Source organism: Trichosurus vulpecula, chromosome 9, assembly GCF_011100635.1.
Source record: "Trichosurus vulpecula isolate mTriVul1 chromosome 9, mTriVul1.pri, whole genome shotgun sequence".
Taxonomy (NCBI): Eukaryota; Metazoa; Chordata; class Mammalia; order Diprotodontia; family Phalangeridae; genus Trichosurus; species Trichosurus vulpecula.
The window spans coordinates 147,786,451-147,810,906 of record NC_050581.1 but is presented as its reverse complement, the minus strand read 5'-3'; the positions used below and the strand labels follow the sequence as shown (position 1 = coordinate 147,810,906).

At 44.6% G+C, this 24,456-nt stretch overlaps 1 protein-coding gene across 1 annotated transcript in view; it reads left to right on the top strand.

The window, feature by feature from the left end:
* The first annotated feature begins 13,537 nt into the window (after positions 1–13,537).
* The window catches only part of ZXDC (ZXD family zinc finger C), a 28,493-nt gene continuing 17,574 nt past the window's right edge, over positions 13,538–24,456 (top strand). Inside the window, exons 1-7 of the mRNA XM_036739652.1 lie at positions 13,538–13,541; positions 13,629–13,688; positions 13,738–15,324; positions 18,359–18,511; positions 18,616–18,694; positions 19,213–19,343; positions 20,808–20,978. Of these exons, the coding sequence (XP_036595547.1) occupies positions 13,538–13,541; positions 13,629–13,688; positions 13,738–15,324; positions 18,359–18,511; positions 18,616–18,694; positions 19,213–19,343; positions 20,808–20,978 (2,185 nt within the window). The remainder of the gene's footprint in view (positions 13,542–13,628; positions 13,689–13,737; positions 15,325–18,358; positions 18,512–18,615; positions 18,695–19,212; positions 19,344–20,807; positions 20,979–24,456) is intronic.

Below are 24,456 nucleotides of genomic sequence, written 5' to 3'. Positions count from 1 at the left end.
GAGAGATATAGGTTTGGGAGAAGTAAGGTATAGGGGGAGGGTCAGATAGAGGAATATAGATAGCTTTCTTCTATTAAAACATGACAACAAATTGGTTTATCTCTACCACAGGTGGTTTGCTTTACCTCTAGAAGGAATGCTTTTTGAAAAATTAAAACGTCATAGATCTAGTGGAGGATACCAGTATAGCCTATACAAGCTCTAAAAATTGATAACCCAACTCTCATTCTCACAGATTAGTTTGAGCCTTTGGACAAAGTTCTATCTTCCCATCATAGTTTTAGCCATACTTCTAAGGAGTAGGCAGTGTGATTCTGATGCCATTAGCTTGAGCCTATATTGGTGTGCTTCTCCCTCAAGATTATCTGCAGAGAATTATTTTATTCAGCCATCTTTACATGCCCATTTTAGGAAGTTGTGTTTATTAAAGTGACATAGTAAGAGCAGTTGGTACAAACCATCATCTCCCAAAGTCTGTGACACACTCTCCTATAAGTACACACAGAGTCACAGGCAAAGGCTCTGAGAGTGTATGTGGCAAAGGGGTAACTCACGGCTCGTGGCTGCCAGGACTCTTTTTCTCCCATTGGTGGGGTGCTTCAGAAGTCTCTCCTCACGAGAGTATAATTTCTTTGTTGGAAACCTGAATTCATGTCCAGCCTGTTCTTGTCTCCCAGTATGGGCATTGCCGTAGCTGGTCTGGGGATGCCACTAGGAAGTCAGTGTGGAGATAGGAAGCCCCAGCTCTTTTAGAACCCTTAAAGACTACAAGGTCTTCCTCTGGCCAAAGGGGAGGGATGTGGAGGAGACCCACATTGAAGCTGAGGCTTCTTTTTTCCCTTACCTCCTTAGGGTGTTTTTATACTAGACTGCCGTGCAGGCTTAGAGGCAGCTAGGTGGCACAGTGGATAGTGTTAGACTCGGAGCTGAGTTTAAGATGTCTTTGGGACATCCAATTTGAAATATTTGATATCACTAGTTGGTGATGTGGGACTGGAGCTTAGCAGACAGATTAGGGCTGAATATATGGATCTGTAAGTTGTCTACAAGGCAGCAAGGTGGTGCAGTGGATAGAGTACCCTGCCTGGAGTCTGGAAGACCTGAGTTCAAATCCACCCTCAGACCCTTATTAGCTATGTGACACTGGACAAGGTTGCCTCTTTTTTTTTTGTTTGCCTCTGTTTGTTTTTTTTTATCTCTAAATGAGCTAAAGAAGGAAATGGCAAACCACTCCAGTCTCTTTGCCAAGAAAGCCCCAAATGGGGTCATGAAGATTCCAGACACAATGTCCTCCAACACTGAACCTTCACAACTCTTAATTTCCTTCATGGCACACACACTTTGTAGCAAAACCATTTGTGTATGAATCTTATCTCCCTCCCTCGAGAAGCTTATTAGGGTCTCAGAGTATATGGGACTTGGTCCTTTTCTATTTCCCATGGCTCAAAGGACCTGGAACTGTGCCTTGTTAGGGTAGCAGATTCTCTGTGAATATCTGCTGAGTTCCCTCAAAAGGAGGCCTTGTTCCCAGTTCGACAGCAGAAGAGAAAATGAGAAGGTGTCTGTCTGAGATAAAAGATAATCTCCCATTGCTTCTTGTGGCTTCTATGTCTCACATCTCTGGACTTCAGGATAAAAACTCTCTAGTAGCTCTGGGTCAGTGGATGTCTAGCTAGAGTTTAGCAGCTTATCCAAAATCTATGGTGGTAATAACAGTCCTAGGATCCAGAAGATTTGCATCTATCATTATTTTTCCAGGCAGCTTTCTAAGAGTTGAAGTTTCAGATGAGTTGTAGATGTGGATGGATTGATGACCGGATGAGTTAGTCTTACAGGAGACTCTCTGGAAATAGCACTTCTCACATACATCCTCTATCCTTCCCCATCTTGCTGTAAAGATGCTGAGTGCCTTTGGCATCGATTGGCTCTTCTGATACTTCTGTATAGCCCCTCTAGATCTCAGGCTACTACAATAATTCATAGACTAAGGCACTGACTGCTTCCAAGACAAATTCAGAAATTGACATTGAAAGATGACAACTTGTTTGTTTCAGTTGTAGAGGGAAGCAGAAAATTTTGAGATCAAAAGCAAAATATTGAGTAGATGTCTTAAAAAATTCAATATTTGGTGATTAACATTTCTCTATGACTGCTATATATACAGCAGTGGACCAAAATATCCTTGGATCATAAAGTTGTCCTAAGAACTTATCTACAGCAGAGGGTGCTGTAGGCTTAATGAAACCAACCAAATGGGCAACAATTTAAAACAAAAATAAAAGCAAAATTAGTGGTTTTAAAAGTATAACTATTCACTACTTCATACAGAAACATTGTAAAAAGGAAAAAAGACTAGCTCTGGAGTCAGGAGGACCTGAGTTCAAATCCAGCCTCATATACTTGATACACTTACTAGCTGTGTGACTTTGGGCAAGTCACTTAATCCCAATTGCCCTGCCTTCCCCCCTCCAAAAAATAAAAATAGGAAAAAAAGAAATATTTTGTTCAAAAATATAAATAGAAGTTCTGTTTATAATAGATGAACTTGGAAATAACAGATATTCCCCCTTCCCCCATTGTAGAATGACTGAATAACTCATGGTATGATAATGGAATTTAATGGTGATGTGAAAAAAACAAACAAAACAAAACAAAGACAGCTAATGTATGTGAGGGGAAGTGTCAAGAACTACTCAAAACGGTGCAAAAGCAGTTCAGAAGAACCAGAAACGTACACACGGTGACAACCAAACGTAACTTCTTAAAAGGTACAAGAAACAATGTCAGAGGTTAAAAAAAGCAATTCAACTTAAGACACACTTGGAAGGTCTTACAGGACAAAAACACTTCTATGTGTTGTTTGTCGGTTCATTTAAATCAACCCTATTAAGTGTTAAGAGTTTATATAAGATTTTACTTTATTTATTTTGCTGATGGTTGTTTATAATAGATATTTTATAGGTTCTATGCCCTTATACAACCAAGACAAGTATGGAGGCACTTATTTAACATCTACTCTGGGACCACAGGCAACAAAGAAAAACAGAGATTATCTGTCTTTGACCTCTTAGAGTAACCCCAATCTCAAGAAAAGAAAGGCAAACTTGTTAACAAAGCTTTGCAAAAGGAATGCTCTGTCAGGCCATGTGTCTTGAATTTTTCCTAGGGAAATATGGTTATTACAATTATAAGACACAGCCCCAGCCCTTTAGATGTTTACAACCATATTCTGGACACAATATTTGACTACTACTTGGTTCTGTTGTGCCAGTTTCCTAATTTGACCTTCCTGACCCATCTTAAGCACAGATCCTAACTGTGTCATTCCCCTCACTCCGTGAACTCCAGGGGCTTTCCATTACTGTTAGGATAGACTGGAAACTTCTGTTTGACTTTTTAAACCCTTCACAACTTTGCCCCATTCTGCCTTTCTAGCCTTTCCCATGCTCCATGATCCAGTCAAACCAGCCTTCTCTCTGACCTCACACATGGCACTCCAGTTCCTGTGTTCGTACCTTTTACACGGGCTTGCTCCTCCATCCCTGGAGTGCATGCCTGCCCCTCACAGTACCCCTGACTTCCTTCAAGATGGCAGCTCATGTACCACTTGTTTTTCTTGTTTTGGGTCTGAGTTTTCTTTTACAACATGGCTAATATGGATATATGCTTTGCATGACTTCACATGTATAATCTATATCAAATTGCTTGCCTTCTCAAGGGGAGGAAGGGAGAAAGAGAATTTGGATCTCAAAAAAATTTTTTTAAAAAGCACAAATGTCTAAAAAATTACATGTAATTGGGAAAAGTTAAATAAAATTAACAAAAAGCAAAAGATGAGTAGGATTGAGATAAACAGAAAAAAGGCAGGGGAAGGCTTTACAGATATAAGGAAAAATATCACCAAATGCATTACTCCTTAAAGTAAATGTCCTCCCCTCTCCCCACCATAATTCTGTCCTTGCTCCTATTCTCTCTCTCTCTCTCTCTCTCTCTCTCTCTCTCTCTCTCTCTCTCTCTTTCTCTCTCTCTCCCTCCGTCCCTCCCTCCCTCCCCCCCTTTCCCCCTTCTCTGCTTCAGCAATGTCATTCAACCCCTTAGTTTCAACTATCATGCCTATGAAGATGACTTCCAAATTTACATCTCCAGTCCTTACCTCTCTCTAAAGCTTTAAACCCACACCTCTAACTACCTGGAGGACATCTCTTCTTGCATATCCAGTTAGCTCCTCAAATCCAACCTGTCCAAAAACCTAACTTATGATCTTATCCCCCTTATTTCCTCTGATACTGCTACTACCTGGGTACAGATCCTCATCATCTCACATTTGGACTATTGAAATAGCCTGCTGGTTGGTCTCCTTGCCTTAAGTCTCTCCTCACTCCAACTTATCCTCTACTTCACTATCAAAGGGATCTTCCTTAAGTGTCAGACTGATCATGTCACTCAGTAAACCTCAGTGGCTCCCTAATTACCTCTAGGATAAAAATAAAATCCTATGTTTGGCTTTTGAAGGCCTTCATGACCTGGCGCCTTCCTCCTTTCCCAGTTTTCTTGCATTTTACTCCCCTCCATGTACTCCTTGATCCAGTGACACTGGCCTCCTTATGTTCCTTGAACATGACCCGCCATCTCTTGACTAGGCATTTTTAGTGGCTATTTCCCATGCCTGGAATGCTCTCCCTCCTCATCATCTGGCTTCCCTAAAGTCTCACCTAAAGTCCTACCTTCTGCACAAAGGCTAATCCTCCTTAATGTTAGTGCCTTCCCTTAATTGATTGCATGTTGTCTATACCATTAGATTATAAATTCCTTGAGGGCAAGAACTATCTTTTGCTTTTCTTTGTAGAGGATTACTTATCAAATTGATGGAGTAAACAGATAGTAAGGTGACTGTTTCTTTTGAGAACAAACATCTTGGGGAAATTTTTACTCTAGTCTTTGGTGATTGTGCTGATTCCAAATGATGAACTAGGCTGGAGGTGACATAAGTAGTTCTGGACTTGGAATCAGGAAACCTAAATTCAGGTTATGACTAGGATATTTTGATAGTTGCAGAGACCCTTGGCAAATCATTTAACATCTCTCAGCCTCTTTATTACAAGGGTTCTTAACCTTTTTGTGTGTGTTTTGTGGACCCTTTTGGCAATTTGGTGAAGCCTATGGAATCCTCAGAATGATGCTTTTTAAATACGGAAAATGAAATACATGATTTCCCAGGAAATAAATTATATTAAAATACAATTATCAAAATGTTGAAAACAAAAACCGAAACACCAGATTTATGGACCTCTTGAAATCTGAACACAGACCTCAGGTTCAGAACTCCTGCACTATTGCCATTTATAAAATGGGACAATAATACTTGGACACCTTAGTCAGACAGGTGTTTGTGAGAGAAGCATCTTCTAAAATAGAAAGCCCAATACAAATATGAGTTGTGTACTTATGAAATAGCACAGGAGGACCCCTGCTTGGATATTTATTGGTTTATTTATTATTTAATGGCAAAAATATTCTTCAATATCATGACCATTTTTACCATTTCATCTATTTTGAATTAATACTTTAAATTCAGCATTAGGTGCAATAGAATGATCAGCAAATGTTTGATCCTTGTTTGTCAGGGCTGTTTGAACATCAAGATGGCAACTAAGGTGCAAGTTGGATTTTGTACTGAAGCAAATGCTATTTTAGACTTTTTTCTTTTTTTCAGATGAAATCATAAAAAGAAAGGGAGACAATATAAAAAGAGATCTAAGATCCTTACCATGACCTCAAGGGGCTTATCTCCTGTTGAGGAAAATTATACTTAGTTATAGGAAACGATTTTAAAACTGTGAATGATTAAATGCTGAACTGTGTGATTAGGCCTATTTATATATTATTCTTGAGTCAGTCAGTAAACACCTAACTATAGGCTAGGCACTGTGTCCTCAAGGTGCTTACATTTGAATGGAGTAGACATCTAAGAAGGCATATATATCCATAGTTTTTACTGTGTAATCTGAGCAAATGCTTTTGGTTAAAACGTAATTAAGATTATTATATGAATATCCATGGGGACTATAGTATTTGGCACTCCGGATCAACAGTAGGAAAAACACAGTGTCTGAGAGGTATCTCTAGAACCTGGAGAATAGTAGTAGCTGCCCTCTGGGGACCCAACCTACCAATTCAAGCAAAAGTTGGGGAATGCTGCTATTTCTTCATTATTATTATTTCTTCTCCTTCTCCTTCTTTTCCTTCTTTTTCATCTCCCTTGAATGGTACACCTTCATGGCACCTTGAATAACATGCTCATCTTCACTTATCCAAATCTTACCCATCTCTCGAAGTCCTCCTCAAATGCCATCTCTACCATGAAGTTTCATCACTTCTGCTTTGGCTGGAAAAGACCCTCCCCCTCCCCGCCCCAACCTCCCATTTCAGGACTCCCATTCTCTAATAGTTTAACGATACAGTATCTCTTCACTGTAAGTATTCCCACCACCTATGAAGACTGGATTGCAACCTTACTTTGCCTTAGTGGATGGTCTCTGTCAGTTCTGGTAGGCTACTCAGGCAATGAGGTGTAGCACAGAAGGATGAGCCTAAAGTCGGGAAGACTGATGTTCAAATCCAGCCTCAGACACTTACTAGCTATGTAACTGCAGGCAAGTCATTTAACCTCTGTCTGCCTCAATTTTCGCAACTGTAAAACAGGGATTACTAGCACCTACTTCTCAGGGTTGTTGTGAACACCAATTAGCATAGTACTTGCCAGATGGTAGGTACTTAATAAATACTTATTTCCTATCCTCCTACATGACACAAAACATATACTCCATCACTGGGGCCCTAGTCAAAGTCTTGTTCAGTTTGGCATGACTTAATAAGAATATGAACTATTCTCATTGTTCCAATATTGTCACCCTTCCAGAATCCAGGGTCTCCTGTGTTCTAGGATGAAGAATCAGAGGAAGACTTAGTGGAAGATGTCATAGAACCTTGTTTATACTGCTCTCATCACACTGATCACATTCTATATGTGTCTAACTCCCCCCCCCCGCCCCCCACTAGATTATAAACCATTTAAGGACAATGCCTGTGTCTTATTCATCTCTGCGTTTCTTTGCACAAAGCCTTACAAACAGCAATTTCTCTGTGTGTGATCCATAGATAAATGAATATTACCTTGAGTGAAGATGGAAGCTTTAGTACGAGTTAATTACTTTAGCTGCCACCTTGAAAAGGACAGAGGGCCTAACCCTGGCATTCACACTATAAGAACAATTCTTAGTTCTAAGAACAATTGTTAATGGTTTTTAACTCTGGAGATCTCTGGGCATAAGAGATTGCATGGTGTGGCAGAAAGAATGCTGGACTTGTGATGTTGGCCAGATCTGATTTAGGCTGGTCTTGTGGTTCAGGTTTGGGACTGGAATGAAAGGAGACCCTCATAGATCATCTAACATCCTATGTCAATTTTTACTAAACAGCATGGGATGGACCCTCAGCCAGGATACAGCATACAGGATACATTCAGGGTCCCTGCTTCTACTTTTCACATGATGGGGTATCAGTCAGAATAGTGTGTGAAACCCCAGGAGGAAGCTGACTCCTCCTGAGCAGTGCTTCCTCTGTCCTTGGTGACCAGGAAGCCATGTCAAAGTTCGGAGCCTTGGTCTCCTAGACCAAATAAATCTCAAGGAAGATTTTGTGAACTTTTAAAAACTGATTTTTATTGATAGCTTTTGTTTTTAACAAAACCTAGATTTATCCCATACCAACTCCTCCTGCCTTCTTCCAGACAGCCATTCCTTATAACAATTTTTTTTAGGAAAAGAAGAGCAAAAAAAAAAATTCAGCAAAATCGATCAATATACCCAAACAATCTGATAATAAATATGCAATCTTCACAGCTATGGTCTACTCTTCCCCCTTCCCCCAAAATCTGCACAGGACTGGAGGGACGTGGCTTCTCATATGTTTTTACTCGATACTGCTTCACTTTCATGATTTTGTTATATTCATTTTAAAAATTTTTTTAAGTATCATTCTTTCTATTTACACTTGTAGTTGTTGTGTATGTTGTTTTCTTGGTTCTGCTTTCTACTCTGCACTCAGCAGTGCCTTTCATATAAGTATTTCAGGGCATCTCTGTATTTACCATATCCATTGCTTCTTAAAGCACAGTGATACTCTATTACATTCACAGACCTATATTTTATTCATTCCCCAATCGATGGGTGTCTACTTTGGTTCCAGTTCTTTGCTTCTACAAAAAATACTGTTATAAATGTTTTGGGGCATATGGAGTCTTTTTGTCAGTGACCTCTGTGGGGTATATGTTGGAAAATATGAGTCAAAGACCGCTTTCCAGAATGGGTTCCACCGTTCTCTACCAATAGCACATCAGTGTGTTTGCGCCCCACCCCCCAAGCTACTTGGGATAGGGATTGAAGCTGGTGAAAAGTAAATTCCCAAAGTGAAAGGTGGCTGAGACAGCTTTGAGATACAGCCCCTGGAGGCAAACCCAACACCAGAGGGGAACAAGAAAGAAAACTAGCAATTAGGGATTATAATAGGGTGAGGGGAGGAGGCTAAAACCACCAAATACCTCAAGAAAAAGAAGATTCAGTTAAAAACCCAGATGCAAGCAGCTAAATCAACGGAGAAGATATTACAATTGGAAAGGAAAATGATTATTAAAACATTCACGAGATTGCAAACCTCTGTAAATTACAAGACAAAGGAAACTGAACAAACATCTGGTAAAACTCAAAATTCTGGACTACCAATACAGCATGGAACCATAGCAGGATGTTCCAGAATAATTCAAGAGAGAAATCAGGATCTTGAGAGAAGTCAGAAGGGGGAAAAAACTGCAGAATTTGTGGCCAGCACAGCAGAAATAATAAGCAGGACAGAAAAAGACGAATCTAGAATGAATAGTAGATTGCAAAAACAAATATACTGAGGTGAGGAGTAGCAAAAAGTAATAGCATTAAAAAGAAAACTATGCAAAACAAAACACTGATTCCTAAGACAAGAGGCTTAGAGTCAATGTAAAGATCCCAAGGGCTTCTAGAAGAAAACAAGAGAGAACTGTTGCATCCCTGTTTTGTGACATATAATTTTAGTGGGAATGTGGTGAAAACCCACTTCTCAAAAGTAAGTATGTGTACAGCTCAGTGTGGCCTACCACACTGCCTCTGCAAGCAGAAGGCTCTTAATAAACATTAATTTTTTTTCTGTGCAGGGTACTGTACTAGTCGGGGAACCGAGGACAAGAGAAAGACAGTCCCTGCCCTCAGGAAGCATTCATGCTACAGGTACAGATAGATGAAAACCAGGTTATTTGAAAAGGGAGAGCTCCCTAACAAGGGAGGGGATCAGGTGGTACCTGAGTTGAACTTTAGGGGAAGGTAAAGAAGCAAAGATAAGAAGGCCGAGCATTTCAGGCATGTGGTCCCCCAGTGATGGGAGATCCAAGGCTGGGTTCCAGTTCAGCTGGAATGTGGGGCATGTAAAGGGGGCTGATAGGAAGTAAGACTTTAAAAGCAAGTTGGAACCAAATTATGGAGAGCTTTAAATGCCAAGCTAATATCTCAAAGGCAATAAAGGATCTTGCTTTGTCTTCTTGTTTCTTTTAAGATTCTCTCTCCTTAAGACATCAACATCATCAAAAAACACATTTACATTATGATTGTCCCTGCTTCCAAGGTAGCCACACTGAGATACACATATACTTTGGGGAAGTGGGTTTTCTCCTCGACACAACACTAAAAGATGGCACAAAGCAATAGTATAAAAGCTTTACCTTCCCAAACACCACTGAATGCAAACCCTCCACTACCCTCAATCTTTTTTCATGTAAAAAAACAAAACAAAACAAAACAAAACAAATTCCATCAGAATGCTTGGGGGGATGAGAGTTTAGGATTAACTGCAAACACCAATTTGTTTCATTTTGCTTGTTAGAACTTAAATGCCTAAGTCCAATTTTGTGCCTTAGTAACATTTAGTAAACTAAGTAAACACTTAGTAACAACTGAGTAAAACTAAGTAACTCATTACTGTTAACCCTTTGCCTTAGCAACACTAAGGGAGTCCAGTGACTATCACTTTCTCTGCTGATGAGGAAATCCTGTAGGGCCTCACTCTGGACATTGAACGTAGCTGTGCAGGAGGGAAGCAGAAAAAGAAGAGCTGTTAATACGAGATAGGGAAAGGGTTTTAAGATCACCTAGTCCAACCCTCTGGTTTCACAGAGCGGGGTACTAAGGTCTGGGAAGAGGCAGTAACTTGCTTAAGGTTTTAGAAGACAGATTAGTAGCAAAGCTCTAACCAGATTTAGAGCTGGAAGTGACCTTAGAGGACATCTCTTACAAGCCTTCCGTTTCACAGATAAGGAAACTGAGACTAATATTAACAAAGCTCCTGCCAGCTGGTGAGTCAACAAGCACGTATGATGCCCCTGCTGTGTGTCAGGCTCTGTGCTGGGTTCCAGGGATACACTATGTGGCATTCCCTTCTCAAACGTGCCTCTCTCCCCTCTCCCCTTGCTTTTCCCACCTGCTTCCCAGCCTGCGTTACCTGGGAGTCATCTTTGACTCTCCTTGGATCCGCCCCTTTCTGGCTACTCCCCAGGTTCTGAGCCTTGCCTCCTTGCTTAGACCATATTCATAACCTAACTTGTCTTTCTGGTTTTAGTCTCTCCTCTCTCTCCTCCATTGGCCACCTGAGCAATCTAGCTAAGGTATATGTCCCTGCCCAAAGTCCCCAGTGGCCCCCTACTGCCTTTTGGGAACAGACACACTCTTCAGCCTTGTCTTTAAGGAAGGCCTCCACAACCTATCTGGCTTTTCGCTTTCCAGTCTATTTGCATACTACTCCCTTTTAGGAATGTTTAAATTTTAGCCAAAGCTGTTCCGAGAACTTGATGCTCCATCTCCCATCTCTGAGCATTTGTATAGGCAGGTCCCCAGGCCAGGGATGCACTGCCTCTGTTTCTACCTGTTCCAGTTCATCTTTTTTCAAGGTTTAAATCAGGTACTACCTCCTCATTGAAGCCTTTCCTGATCCCCCTACTTGTTGGTGCTATCTTCTTTAATTTACTTTATATTCCATGTCTACACACGTTAACCTACCCTTCAGTAAAGCTCCCTGGCCACCAGCCCCAACTTCCTTCCAACAGAACCTAGGATTTTATCTGTGCCCTTCCCCCAGCTCTCCCTGGTGACCCTTGGCCTTATTTTGTAGGGCCCAGGCTCCCTCAGCACTTCCAGGGCATAATCTCTCTTTTACTTTCTAGCCTCTTTGTGTATTGTCTTCCTCCATTAGAAAAGCCAATCCCTGAGGGCAGACTCTCTCTTGTTTGCTGCTATTTGTATCCCTGATGCTTAGCGTAGTGCCTAGTACCAGGTAAATCAGCCTTTATTTAAAAGGTACTCTATGCAGCTATTTGTACATGCTGCTTTGTTTCTGTCTGCAACACTGAGCACAGCACATAGCAGTACTGCTGTAATACAGTAGGCACTTAACCAATGCTTGTTAATAATAATGATGACGACAGTTAACATTTATCTAGCACTTACTGTGTGCCAGGCACTGTGCTAAGTGCTTTATAAATATAATCTCATTTGGTCCTCACAACAGCTCTGGGAGGTAGGTGCTGTCATTATCTTCATTTTACAGATGAGTCAACCGAGGCAAACAGAGGTTAAGTGACTTGCCCCATTTATTTGTGCCTGCACAAAGTGGATACCAAATACTTGAGTGGAATTTAACCAGCTTCGACTCTATCACCTTTTCGGGACTTGATGGACTCACTTGTAAAATGCCGACCATGTAAGTAATTTATTACTCCTTTTTTTTTGGCCTGTGTAGACAGTGAGCTTGATGTTAAAGCTACTGCTGCTGTGAATATTTCTGCGCCTGCAGAAATGAGGAAACAGATGATTTCAAAAAGATGTGGGAAGACTTGTGTGAACTGATGCAGGATGAAATGAGTAGAAACAAAACGATTTATACTGTAATATATAATATAAACATTACAAAATAATTTCAAGGACTTATAAACTGAAGAATGAAATAAGCAGAACTAATTTATACAACACTATATTAAAAAAATAAACCACCCAACTTTGAGACCTGTAAGCTAAGATCAATGTAGTGATGACGTGTTTCTTTTTTTTTTTTTGGAGGGGGGAAGGCAGAGCAATTGGGGTTGAGTGACTTGTCCAAGGTCACACAGCTAGTAAGTGTGTCAAGTGTCTGAGGCTGTATTTGAACCCAGGTCCTCCTGACTCCAAGGCTGGTGTTCTACTCACTGCCCCACCTAGCTGCCCCCGACATATGTTTCTAGAAGACAGAGGATGCTCAAACTTGCCATCCATTACAAGGTGACAGGTTTAGGATGCAGAAGGAGACATACTTTTTTTGGCTATAGCCATTGGGGAATTTGTTTTGCACAACTATGAATATTTGTTATACAATTTTTTTCCTCCTTCCATGGGAAGGGTGGAAGAGAGAAAAAAAAAGATTTCTATTAATTTTTAAAAATAGAGAAGTGTGTGTGTGTGGTTTACTATAAATATGAAATGCTGCATGAACTTTCAATAAATGTCACTGTATTATTAATTTTACTTAACTTTTTTTGTTACAAGAGACCTCTCACAAAATGGGAATAATTTGCAAATATCTGTAATGTAAAAAACCAAAACACAAAAATAAAACTGGGGGAAAAATGAGTATGGTTGTAAATATTTTTGCAAATAATTGTGTGTGTGAAATAATCTCTCCCTTTACCTAGTTTATCTTTGTGGATATACCAGTTTGGAGAGTAGAGTGATAATAGAGTGGAATAATCACGGGAGACCCGTGTTCTAGTCCTACGAAGAGCCTGGGCTCTGCCATTAACTAGGCATAGGACCTCAGCTTAAAAGCTTTAAATCTTAACGTCCCCATCTCTCCACAGTGAGGACAGCGCTTGCATCAGAGAGGTGGGGGCCGTTTGTTATAAGCATAGTTCTCCATAGATATTAAAGTTTCATGTGAGTTATCACTATAATTTTTAGACACTTTCATAACATGAAGAGGTCGGACTAGATTACATCCACGGTCCCTTCCTGTCGTAAATCCTTCGTATATAGAACGGGGATAAAAACAGTGCGATGTATTGTCCTGGGAGCCAGTCTTGGCACGAGGAACCCTGGATTTTAATGCTAGTTCTAACACTTCACTAGCTAAGTGGCCTCACTTTCTCAGCCTCAGTTCCCTCATCTGTAAAATTGGGGCAGCATCGTCTACTCTCGAGGGTCTCTAGAATTGGGTTTTCAGGTTTCCGACTCTGCCCTCTATCAGCCCTGTGACCACGGGCAAGTGGCTTTCCCCTCTGAGCCTCAGTTCCCTCATCTGTAAAATTGGGGCAGCATCGTCTACTCTCGAGGGTCTCTAGAATTGGGTTTTCAGGTTTCCGACTCTGCCCTCTATCAGCCCTGTGACCACGGGCAAGTGGCTTTCCCCTCTGAGCCTCAGTGCCCTCATCGGTAAAATGGGTGCCATAGTGATTTTATTGTAGGAGCGCTCATAGTGGAGTCATTTTCGCTGAGCCCCGGGCCTCAGTTTCCCCGTCTGTTAAACAGCGACGCTCCTCCCTGCACGGCCGCCGCCTCCGTCCCCGGGCGGGACTCGGGCATTGCTCGGTGAGCAAAGCTCGGTAATCAAAGCTCCGCGGTCCCGACACGGATTGAGCCATTCTCGGGCGCGCGTGCCGGCCGCATCCCGCGCCGAGGCGCCCCGCTCCGCACCACCGACTCCGCTCCGGGTTTTGCCGCTCTCTCGGCCCAGCAGCCCGTCGGGGGCGCGCTCAGCGCTGGGGCCGCGGCGGCGGCGCGCAGGGCGGGGTCGCGCCTCCTCCCGCGTCTCCTGTTTCAGCCGCTGCTACAGGGGCACCCAAGATGGAAATCCAGGGGCTGCTCGCGGCCCAGACCCCGCGCGGGAACCAACATGGCGGCGGCAGCCGCGGCGGCGCCGCTTGTCCCAGGCCGCCCCCGCCGCCGCCGCCGCCCGCGGCCTCCCGAGCCTGCGGAGGGCCCGGCCCGCCGGCCGCCTCGGCCCCCGCGCGGCGCCGCCTGCTCCTCCGGGGCCCCGAAGATGGCGGGCCGCTGCTGCGGCGAGAGAAGCCGCCGCCGCCCGGGGAGGCCGAGGCCGCCTCCGCCGCCGCCTCGGCCGAGCTGAGCCTCCCGCTGCTGCTGCTGGATGAGAAGCCGCCGCTACCGGGCCCGGCGGGCGACGCGGCCCCCGCGGCCTCCTCCCCGCAGCCCCCGCTCCTGGCGCCCGAGGCCGGCGGCGGCGACTCCTTCCTGGTTGTGTTCAACCTGGGCCGGGGAGCCGAGGCGGAGGCCGGCGCCGGGGCCGCCAAGCCCAGGCCCGGGGAAGCGGCGGCTGCGGCCGCTCTCCAGGACGAGGGCGGCGGCGCTGAGGCCGGGGGCGGCGCGAGCCCGGCCCCCCGCGCGCCCGCCCGGCCCCGCGAGCAGCCCCCGGCCCCGGCGCCCTGCGGGCCCCCGGCCGGCCCTGCCGCCTCCTTCGCGGGCACCATCACCATCAACAACCAGAACCTGATCGTGCGCATCGAGAACGGCTTCCTGACGCTGGCGGCGCCGCTGGGCGCGGAGCCCGGCGCGGCCAAGAGCGGCCCGCAGCCCCCGGGCCCGCCGCCCGAGGAGCCGCCGCAGCAGCTCCCGGGCGCCGCCGGCCCCGCGCTCGGCTCCGCCGAGCCGGCCGAGCTGGGCCTGGCCGACCCCGTGGCCAGCTTCCTGCTGGCCGAGCCCGCGACCAAGGGCCCCGCGCCGCCGCCGCAGCCTCCGCCGCAGCCCCCCGGAGCCGAAGGCGGCAGCGGCGGTGCGGGCGGCCCGGGCGGAGTAGGCGGCGGTGGCGGAGGTGTCGTGCTGGTCTACCACTGTCCCGAGCCCGACTGCCCGCACACGTTCCCCAAGAAGCACCAGCTGAAGCTGCACCTGCTGTCACACAGCAGCACGCAGGGCCAGCGGCCCTTCAAGTGCCCGCTGGACGGCTGCGGCTGGTCCTTCACCACGTCCTACAAGCTCAAGCGGCACCTGCAGTCGCACGACAAGCTGCGGCCCTTCAGCTGCCCCGCGGGCGGCTGCGGCAAGAGGTTCACCACGGTCTACAACCTCAAGGCGCACATGAAGGGCCACGAGCAGGAGAACACGTTCAAGTGCGAGGTGTGCGCCGAGCGCTTCCCCACGCACGCCAAGCTCGCGGCGCACCAGCGCAGCCACTTCGAGCCCGAGCGCCCCTACAAGTGCGAGTTCCCCGGTAACGACCCCAGCCCGCCTCCGCGCGGCCTCGCCCGTGTGTGCGCGAGTGTCTGTGTCTGTCTGGGCAGGAAAAGGCGGCCCCAGGGAGGGCGGGGGCACCGCCTGCAGCCCCCTGCCGCGGGTCCTTGTGTGTGGCCGAGTTGTTGTGTGTGTGCCGCTGTCTGGCCAGAAAGAGCCCCCGGCGGCCCCTGGGAGGGGGCAGGGTTTGGAGAGTCAGTTTCAGGGCCCCCGGCTCTGAAACCTACCGGAGAGGGGAGAGGCCTTTCTCCAGGGAACCTGCCGGCCCTTCCGGCCCAGTCTCTCCAGTTCGGTGCCCTCTAGCCCCCCAGTCTGGATGAGGGGGGCTGGGGGCCTCCGGAGGTCACACCCCGGTGGCTGAGCTCGCTCCAGAGCCCGGGCTCTTGGAGTCCAGGCGGCATTCTCGATGCCGAATCCCCTTGGACAGCGCTGGCTTCTGATAGAATTTTACAAGACCTTGTTCTGGCCAGCGCCGGGCACCCTTACACTGCAAAACACTCCTACAAGTGCAGAACAGCTTTTTGCCCCAAGGACACCACCTGAGGAAAACTTAGAAATGAGTCAGGAAGTACCTGCTTAGAGATTATTGGGGTCCTTCCCTTTCGTGGATAGGAATTTTTGATTAGACTTACCCAGAATTATACAGCCTTTCTTTTGTGTTGTTTTGGAAGCTGCCGCTGATTGCAGAAGTATTAGGGGAGCTGCTACATTAGATTTACATCAATCCTGTGAAAGTGTTGGAGGCCATTTCAAAAAAAAAATTCTTTTAAAACTTTTTTTACATGAATTTATAATTTGCCCTCTCTACTCTCCCCTCCCTCCCCACTGAATGCCTACAACAACAAAATCTGAAAACTAAATTCTCACCATAATCTGGTATATATGAGGCCATTTCTAAAGTACCTCAGCTTTCCCAGTTGGGTTGCCGGTGAGTGTTGGCATCTGAGGGCTTGAGGGGGGTAATACGGTTTGTTCCACAAACCATTTTGTACGTTGAACTTGGAGTCAGAAGATGGGGCATTCTCAGCCCCACACCAGCATTGGACAGGTCCTTTCATGTCCCTGAGCCTCTATTTCTTCATCTTTAAAGTAGGGATAACACCTTCTGAGCAGTGGGGAAGGGCATTGTACATGCTGAGATGCAGTATCCGTAGGAGTCATTAGGAGAAGCATGATGGTGGGGGGGGTGGCCACAGTGCCTGACTTCTGGTCCCTCCTGACACAGCATTTGTGTGACTCAGGGCCAAGCTTGGTGTTCTAGGCAGAGGAAGTGCTCCCCTTCATTGTCACACAGAATTTTTTCCTCTAGAAGTATCTGAAAGTACAGGTCCAGTTCATATCTTATATCCTGAGAGACAGACAGAAAGAGCAGTGTAGTGGAAAGGGCCTAAGTTCAGAGTCAGACCTGTATTCTAATCCTGAGTCTGCTGGGTTCCTTGCCTTCCCTGCAACTTTGTTTCCTCATTTGTAAAATGAGAGCCCTGCACTTCCTGGCACAAAAGCTTCTTTCCTGCTGTGAATCATCTGTACGTGACAATACTGCTTGGAGGGGGGCGGGGGGGGGGGCGCCTGTGTTTTTGGATATCTATCCATGTTCTCTTGGGACCAGTGATTTCCAACATAGGTGGAAAAGTGGGTCGGAGTTGTCCCCCAAACCCAAATCATACTAATGTCCAACTCCCACAGCAGACTCTAAGGATTGGTTTGTTTGTTTGAGATGATACCCCTGGGAAGTACAGGTTCTAGCCTCATCTTAGATGTGGAAGATGCTCAGCTTCTAAAGTTAAATGAGTTCTCCATGGTCACACACCTTGTAAGATTTGAACTGATTTCCTCCAGGGCCAGGCCAGTCTGTCTCTGTCCAGTGCACCCTCCTTCTCATCAAAACTAACCAGGCCACACAGGGATCAAGTCAAAAGCGATACTTGGATTTCACAGAACACTTAGCACCTGGATTATCCGACCTTCCCCACCTCCACCAACCTTTAAAGGCTGTAGTACAATAAGCAAATAACAACTACACTTTTAGGTAGAAAGAGAAATCATTTGTAATTTTAGACAGATTCAAACCTAAATGTTTAAAAGGGTGTATAAACTGTAACTCTGGCCACTGAGAATGTGTGAATTCTTTGTACTAGAGAAACATAATTTGAATATCTGCCTTAGTGGATTGCTGAAGAGTCTCAGCCTTCTCTGTATTTGGGTCTTTCTTGGTGCAGTAATTTTCAGTCCATTATCTTATGGAGCAGATGGCAGTCTTGCCATTTTACAGGTGAAGAAAGTACATAGACAGTTGAAAGCGAACCGGGTCATTTTGCTAGTGATTTCAGGTGGCACCAGTTGAACTCAGGCATCCACATTTGTGAGGGTTACAAGTATATTATTTGTGTGTAGCTTATATTTATTAGTTTACCATGCATTTAAAAAAAAACCAGCATTATTGTGGCTGCTTCTAGGGTTGAAATTTTTATCCCCCTGCCCTCTACTCCATTGATTTATGATAATGACCTATCCCTTAAGATTCCAAAAGAAGGTCTCTCCCACCTTGGATGGGTCAAAGATTAGCCAAAACAGATCAAACAGCCATTAATGGCTGTGAGTCTCCAGGGGTGGAGATGCTCTGACACTTATTAGGTGACCTCTCCTCACTACATACCTCACAGGTTTTCTGTTGTGATACATAAATCCCTTTGCCTGCTTCCTGCTATCATTAGTTTGTTTAGTTCAGCAAATAAAGGGATAGAAAGGGAAGTGACTTTCCTAGCATCACACCGTAAACTAGTTAATGATGGACTTTAGGCTAGAACCCAAGGCTCTCAATTCCCAGGTCAGTATTCATACTAAAGACGGTTGCATATAAACAGGTTTTTGTTTTTGTTTTTTGGTGGGGGGTGTTGGGTTTGTTTTTGTTTTTGTTTTGTGAATAGGTGTGAGATGTAGATTTTGACCTTGGTTGGGGGAGGCTGAGTCACAGGATTTGGTTGTTAATCTGAATTGCTTCTTTTCCTCTTTAGGTTGTGAGAAGACATTTATCACAGTAAGTGCTTTATTTTCCCATAATCGAGCCCACTTCAGAGAACAAGAATTGTTTTCTTGCTCTTTTCCTGGATGCAACAAGCAGTATGATAAAGCCTGCCGCTTGAAGATCCATCTGAGAAGTCATACAGGTTTGTTGTTTTTCAGAGGCTCCTGCCCATGCTGGGAGAGCAGTAGCATATTGGTATATTGGGGAGGAGCCATTTTTAATTCCAGCTTGTGACTTTTTTTTCAGGTGAAAGGCCTTTCATCTGTGATTCAGATGGTTGTGGCTGGTCCTTCACCAGCATGTCTAAGCTTCTGAGGCACAAAAGGTAATTCTGATGCTTTATAATATATCCAGAACTCTGAGAAGGGTTGACGTGTGGTGAGCAAAGACTTGGATTCCTGGACCTGGCCACTTATAGGGTGGTTTCTTTGTCTAGTATTAATCTTTTTAAGACTATGAGAAGAGTGTAGTGAACCACTTTGGGAAGTAGCTATCCACCTACTCTTGCATTTAAGCACTATTTACTTTCCTGAAGAGACTTATTACACAACTGGCTTGATTGATTAGGCTGAAGTTTCTAGTGAGAGTGTAGCTAAATCTCAGGCCTACTTAGGTACACTGATCTGGAAGTGACATTTATTTTTCCAGTTAAACAACCATTTACTTTCTCTTCTTTCCCCTCCTTCCCTGCAGTGACATTAGCCAAAACATAATGTGGTTATAATTTTGAAGGTGAATAATTTGCTAAAAAAGAAATATGTCATTAGCAAATTGAATTAGTTAGGACAAGGTTCAGGGCTCAATTAGTAAAATCATCTTCTCTCCAATACTTCTTTTGGGTAGGAAACACGAAGATGACCGGAGGTTTACATGTCCAGTAGAAGGCTGTGGTAAATCGTTTACAAGAGCAGAACATTTGAAAGGCCATAGTGTGACCCACCTGGGCACAAAGCCATTTGAGTGTCCAGTAGAAGGTAGAATTGACTTTTTCTTTTTTTCTAATCTGAAGCACTGCATGAAACTTGTATAGTTAATAATACTTTTAGTTCTTAGATAGTCATTTGCTTTAAAAGGTCATTTTAGTTGTGTGAATTTGGAAAATATTTAATGGTACTATATTTCCCTTAATTGTGCCTTTCCATCAAAAAGTTATGTTTGAGCCAGAATTTGTGTTAAACAGTTTTTATTAGCAGTAAGTAACCTTATAAATATTCAGTTCACCCAGCATTGTTAAAAGCATTCCTCTTCCATGCGGGGCATTGTGCTAGGCCCTACAAAAACAAAAATGGAACATTTCCTGCCCTAACAGAATTGGAGGGGGAGGGAGGGGATAGCAGCGAGAGGTGGGGATCTGTATTTAGGAATTTATATACAAAATAAATGCAAAAGGTGAAGGGGAGGTCAGTGAGGCCCTACTACCGGTGGCATTTGAGCTGAGTTTTGGATTCCAAGGAGGATTCCAGGAAGCTAAGGGGAAGAGGGACAGCATTGTGACCAGCAGAGATAGCGCATGTGCACATAGGCACCGAGGCCAGTTTGAAGGAAGGGGGAGTAAGTCTGGAACATGAGCACAGAGCCAGATTTTGAAGGGCTTTAAATGGCCAACAGGAATTTGAAATTGATGGCCACTTAAGGATCTTTAGCGCCTGTCTCTGTATTGTTTCCAGGACAAATGACAAATTCCTCAGCTCAGCATATGAAGGCCTCCACGGTCCGGTGTCAGCCTGGCATCACTGCCTATCACAGACTAGGGTCCATTCAGGCTGGACAAGAGTTACTCTTTGAATTTGCTTAAACCATCCCTACTCTTCTTCCTTAGTTCACCAGGAAACCCTTCTCTTCCTTCAAAGCCTGCTCTTCATTGAGCTGCGGTCCTGCCGTCATGGAGCTTACTCTCAAATAGGAAGAGATAATACACAGAAGGAAGTAGTGGACAGGGAAGAGTATTTTCGTTTGTGCGGTTACAGGGTTGGTGAGTGGAGTTGAAGGGAATAGAGTAACACATCTTTTCCAGCAGCATGGACAGTATTGATTTGACTATGGATCCAGAATTGGAAAGGGTAGGAGGGCTAAGGAAGATGTCCAGATGGCTACGGAGGAGATTGAGCATGACTGGATCTGGCTTTGATTTAGTGGGCCATATGAGGCAGTTGGTGCAGTGGGGGCCCAGGGAGTGGTCTCTGGTCTCAGTGGCAGCCATCCCCTGGATATACGTGTGTGTGTGTGTGTGTGTGTGTGTGTGTGTGTGTGTGTGTATGTGTGAAATAGAACATAGACACATATGTTCTGTCCCCTCCAGGAATGCTAAGCTTCTTGAGGAGAGAAGTTGTTTAGTCTTGTCTTTGTATCCCTGGAGCCTAAGGCTATTCATTTTCCGCCATAGACACTTACTAAGCCTTTGTTGACTCGATTTGAAGCCCGGTATGCTTTTGTTCCAGGTTGCTGTGCTCGGTTCTCTGCACGGAGCAGTTTGTATATCCATTCGAAGAAGCACCTTCAGGACGTGGATGCTCTGAGAAGCCGCTGCCCTGTATCCAGCTGCAATAAGCTGTTCACGTCCAAGCACAGTATGAAGTCTCACATGGCCAAACAGCATCACTTTAGTTCAGGTACTGTCAGTCTCTCACTGTCTGTAGGGTTAGCTGTGTTCAGTGGTGTGAAGCCTCCAGCCTGGAGTGGTGGGTCCTTTGGGTCAAGATTACTGTGCCATTCCAGAAGTAACTGGGTTCTCCCCTGAGCTGTCCAGACAAGACCAGGGCTGGGGAGTATGGAAATAAGGTAACGCTTAGGGAGAGATAGGAAGAAAGCTGGGGTGTGCCGAGTATGTTGGCTACCCAAGTGAGCACTGTATCAGACTCCCTGCCAGCCAGATAAAGTAACTGGGCCAGTTAAAAATAGCCAAGTGATTACTTCCTCATAATTTACATTTTCTGGAATAGAGGTGATGGGAGTGGGGGTGGGGTAAGGGCAGCTGTTGTCTTCAGAATATCAAAGGTCTGGCCCTGACTTGTATTAAGCATAACTGGTTAACGAAAACAGTTCTTGTTTACTCTGAAATACAAAAGCTGGTGGAAAACTGAGAAAGTCTCTATCAGCAATCAGTAAAGACTATTGGGAATAGGCACCTAACTTCTCTATACTTTGCTCTGTTGCAAATATTGTTTATATAAATTGGGAATTTAATTTATATACAAAAGTCGTAACATAGAAGGTATCACTTAAAACCTGCTTTCCTTCATTGAGGAAGTTAGAAGAATGGAGGGTATCCTCCCCATGGGAAAATGGGGAGAGGTTGTCAAGATGGGATAGTTCCCTTTTTTCAGTGTTCTTTCAATTCTGATTATAACAGAAACAGATTGTTGGTTATAATATACCTTTAACACCTGCTCATCTCTTTCTTAACAAGGTGGGGTGTGTTCAGTTTCAGTATGAGACTTAGCTAGACTGGACTGAACTAGTAGGGGAAAGGAATAAGCATTTATTAAGCACCTACTGTGTGCCAAGCACTGTGCTAAGTGCCTTACAAACAGTATCTCCTTTGACAGTGCAGGAGAAAAAGTTTGTCCCTCCAGCCACAGGAAGCTTGTTTCTAGGGTTTCTATAATGGGAAGCATTACAAAGAAAAAGGCCTTTGATTCTGAACCCCTGGGAGGAGGCCTGCCTTAAATTTCAGGTACCTGGCTTGTCTTTGTTAGGGACAGACTAGTGTTTATATCCTATGACTCTGAACCCCTTCTCTCTAGAGCTGGATTCACCCTGATTAAGGCAATAGACTGGGTGTGCTTTTTATTCCATGGCCATCCTGGTGCAGCACCCACTTGGGCTCAGAGCACCTGAGGTAGGAGTTGTCGGGTGAGAGGAGGCCTATCCACAGGTCTTCTGGAAAGGAAAGCCTCAGCTCCAAGGAGGAGGCCTGGCCTTGTGTGTGAGAATACAGCCTTTTCATTGACATCACCAATGTTTAACTGCTTAAAAAGGAGTTAACAGGACAAGTCTCCCATTGTTCATGGGCCTTTAAGACAAGCAGAGGAACAGCATGAAGGAGTCAGTGTGTTTAGAGGGGGATTACTGCCAGAGGTGTGGGCTCAGGCTCAGCCAGAGCAAGGGTCGCTTCAGAGAAATGCAGTTAGTAATAAGGGTACCTTTTATGTAGCGCTTTAAGGTTTGCGCAGTGCTTTTCCCACAGCAACCGGTAGCTTAAGTGAGACTGATTTCCTTGGGGTCACATGGCAAGTAGGTACTAGAACTTAGAGCCAGGATTTCAACCCAGATTTCCTTGTTTTAATTGCATTATGCTTTACTGCCTTTTACTGGAAATGACCAATATGAAAAGTGCCCCAAATATAATATGCCTGAATGTTAGTGTGATGAATGAAAACCTCTGAGACACAGTTTCTGGGTAATTAATAATCAATTTATTAATTAGGTTAGCTTGTAATCAGTAAATTGATGGTCAGAGGTGTCCCTCGTAACCAAAGACTAAAGGGAAGCTCTGAATCACCTTAAATCCCTTCTGAAAGGGAACTCCCCTGACAAGTGAAACTCAACTCTGAGTGGTAGAGGTTTAATGAGGAGGTGACTAAAAGTCTTCAGCAACTCCTGTGGAGAAGTAGCTTGATCCTGAGACTGAGGAGCCTCAAGGCATCTGGGCAGGGGAAGCCAATTCCATGTGGACTTCTCTGGCTAGTGTCCTTCTTCTTGAGCTGGGGTGTCTGGAGATTCCTCCCCTAGGCAAAGGCTTATGAGACTGAATTCTGTTTATATTCCAAACAGAAATTAGGTTTCCCAGTTCTGGTGGGGTCCCACTAACCTAGTTAAGGAGCTTGTACCCTGGGGGCTAAGAGCAATCTACTTTATAGGAGTTGGGTTTTAACAGAAATGAAGGCAAAGGGCATATCATAAATTAACAATTAGTTATTGATCAAATAGTATAAAATTAGTGTTGCTCATTAGAAAGGCATCTGGTAAAGTTAGTAGAAAACTGGACCTGTGGATTGATCTAGGGCAGGGCTTCTTAAACTCTTTCTACTCAGGATCCCTTTTCGCTCAAGAAATTTTTATGCGACCACTGGTATATAGGTATGTAAAATAGGTATACAAATCAAATACTTACTGATAATAAATCATAAAAGAAATGTATTTTAAAACAATTATTTGGTATACATATAATTTTAGCATTTATTAAAGACGAAAGCAAATTTGCATGCTAATGAGATGGATGTGCTTGCTTATTTTTACATAAAGAATTCAGTCTTGGCAAAGTATTTGATACTTCGGGACATAGAGCATCTTCAGCGTTTTCTAGAGTTGATCAATATTTGGATTTTATAATTGTCAGTGCTGACAATGCCGCTTCACATAAATACCTAGTACAAAATGATAGAAGGTTTAGGAGGGCCATATCAGAAATTGTTGAAAATTCTGTCCTAATCCCAGGCCAAAATTCATTTAATAATTTTGTATGTCCAGTAAAAACATTGCGGTTCATAACATACAGTAGTCCTGAATCTGAGCCGGTGGGTTTCTGGCAACATTCCTTGGCCATGTGATGCCACAGTGCAAAGTGAGCATGCTGGGTCTTCAGGACCAAAGCCATAGTGAAATTGCTCGATACTGTCAGAAACACTTTGGATTCATTACAAGTTTGATTTTGAATTAATTTTTGGTCATTGTGTGTTCAGAAACCTTTTAGTGTTGCCAAATTTTTCACACACTACCCCCCTCCCCCCCCACTCCCAATCAGTTAGTCATATGGAGCTTTGACTCACGGTTTAAGAAGTACTGGTCTAGGGAATTCCTGACAGGACTGTCCCAGTGAAACAGCCTGGGGCAATCTCAGGATTCAAAGTTGCCTCCCTATACAGTATACCCAGTTGTCCCTTTTCCAATGATACCTTTGTGGATAAGCTGTAAATTGTTAATTGAGCTCAGAAATGCTTGACCAATTGGCTTGAAAGAATAATGATCTATAGGTCTGTGTCTGTTCTGATAGAAAACATATATAGAATGCCCAGGCCAAAGGGGTGGGGAACCTGAAGTCCACTTGTGGCCCTCTAGGTCTTCAAGTGTGGCCCGGTGACTGAATCC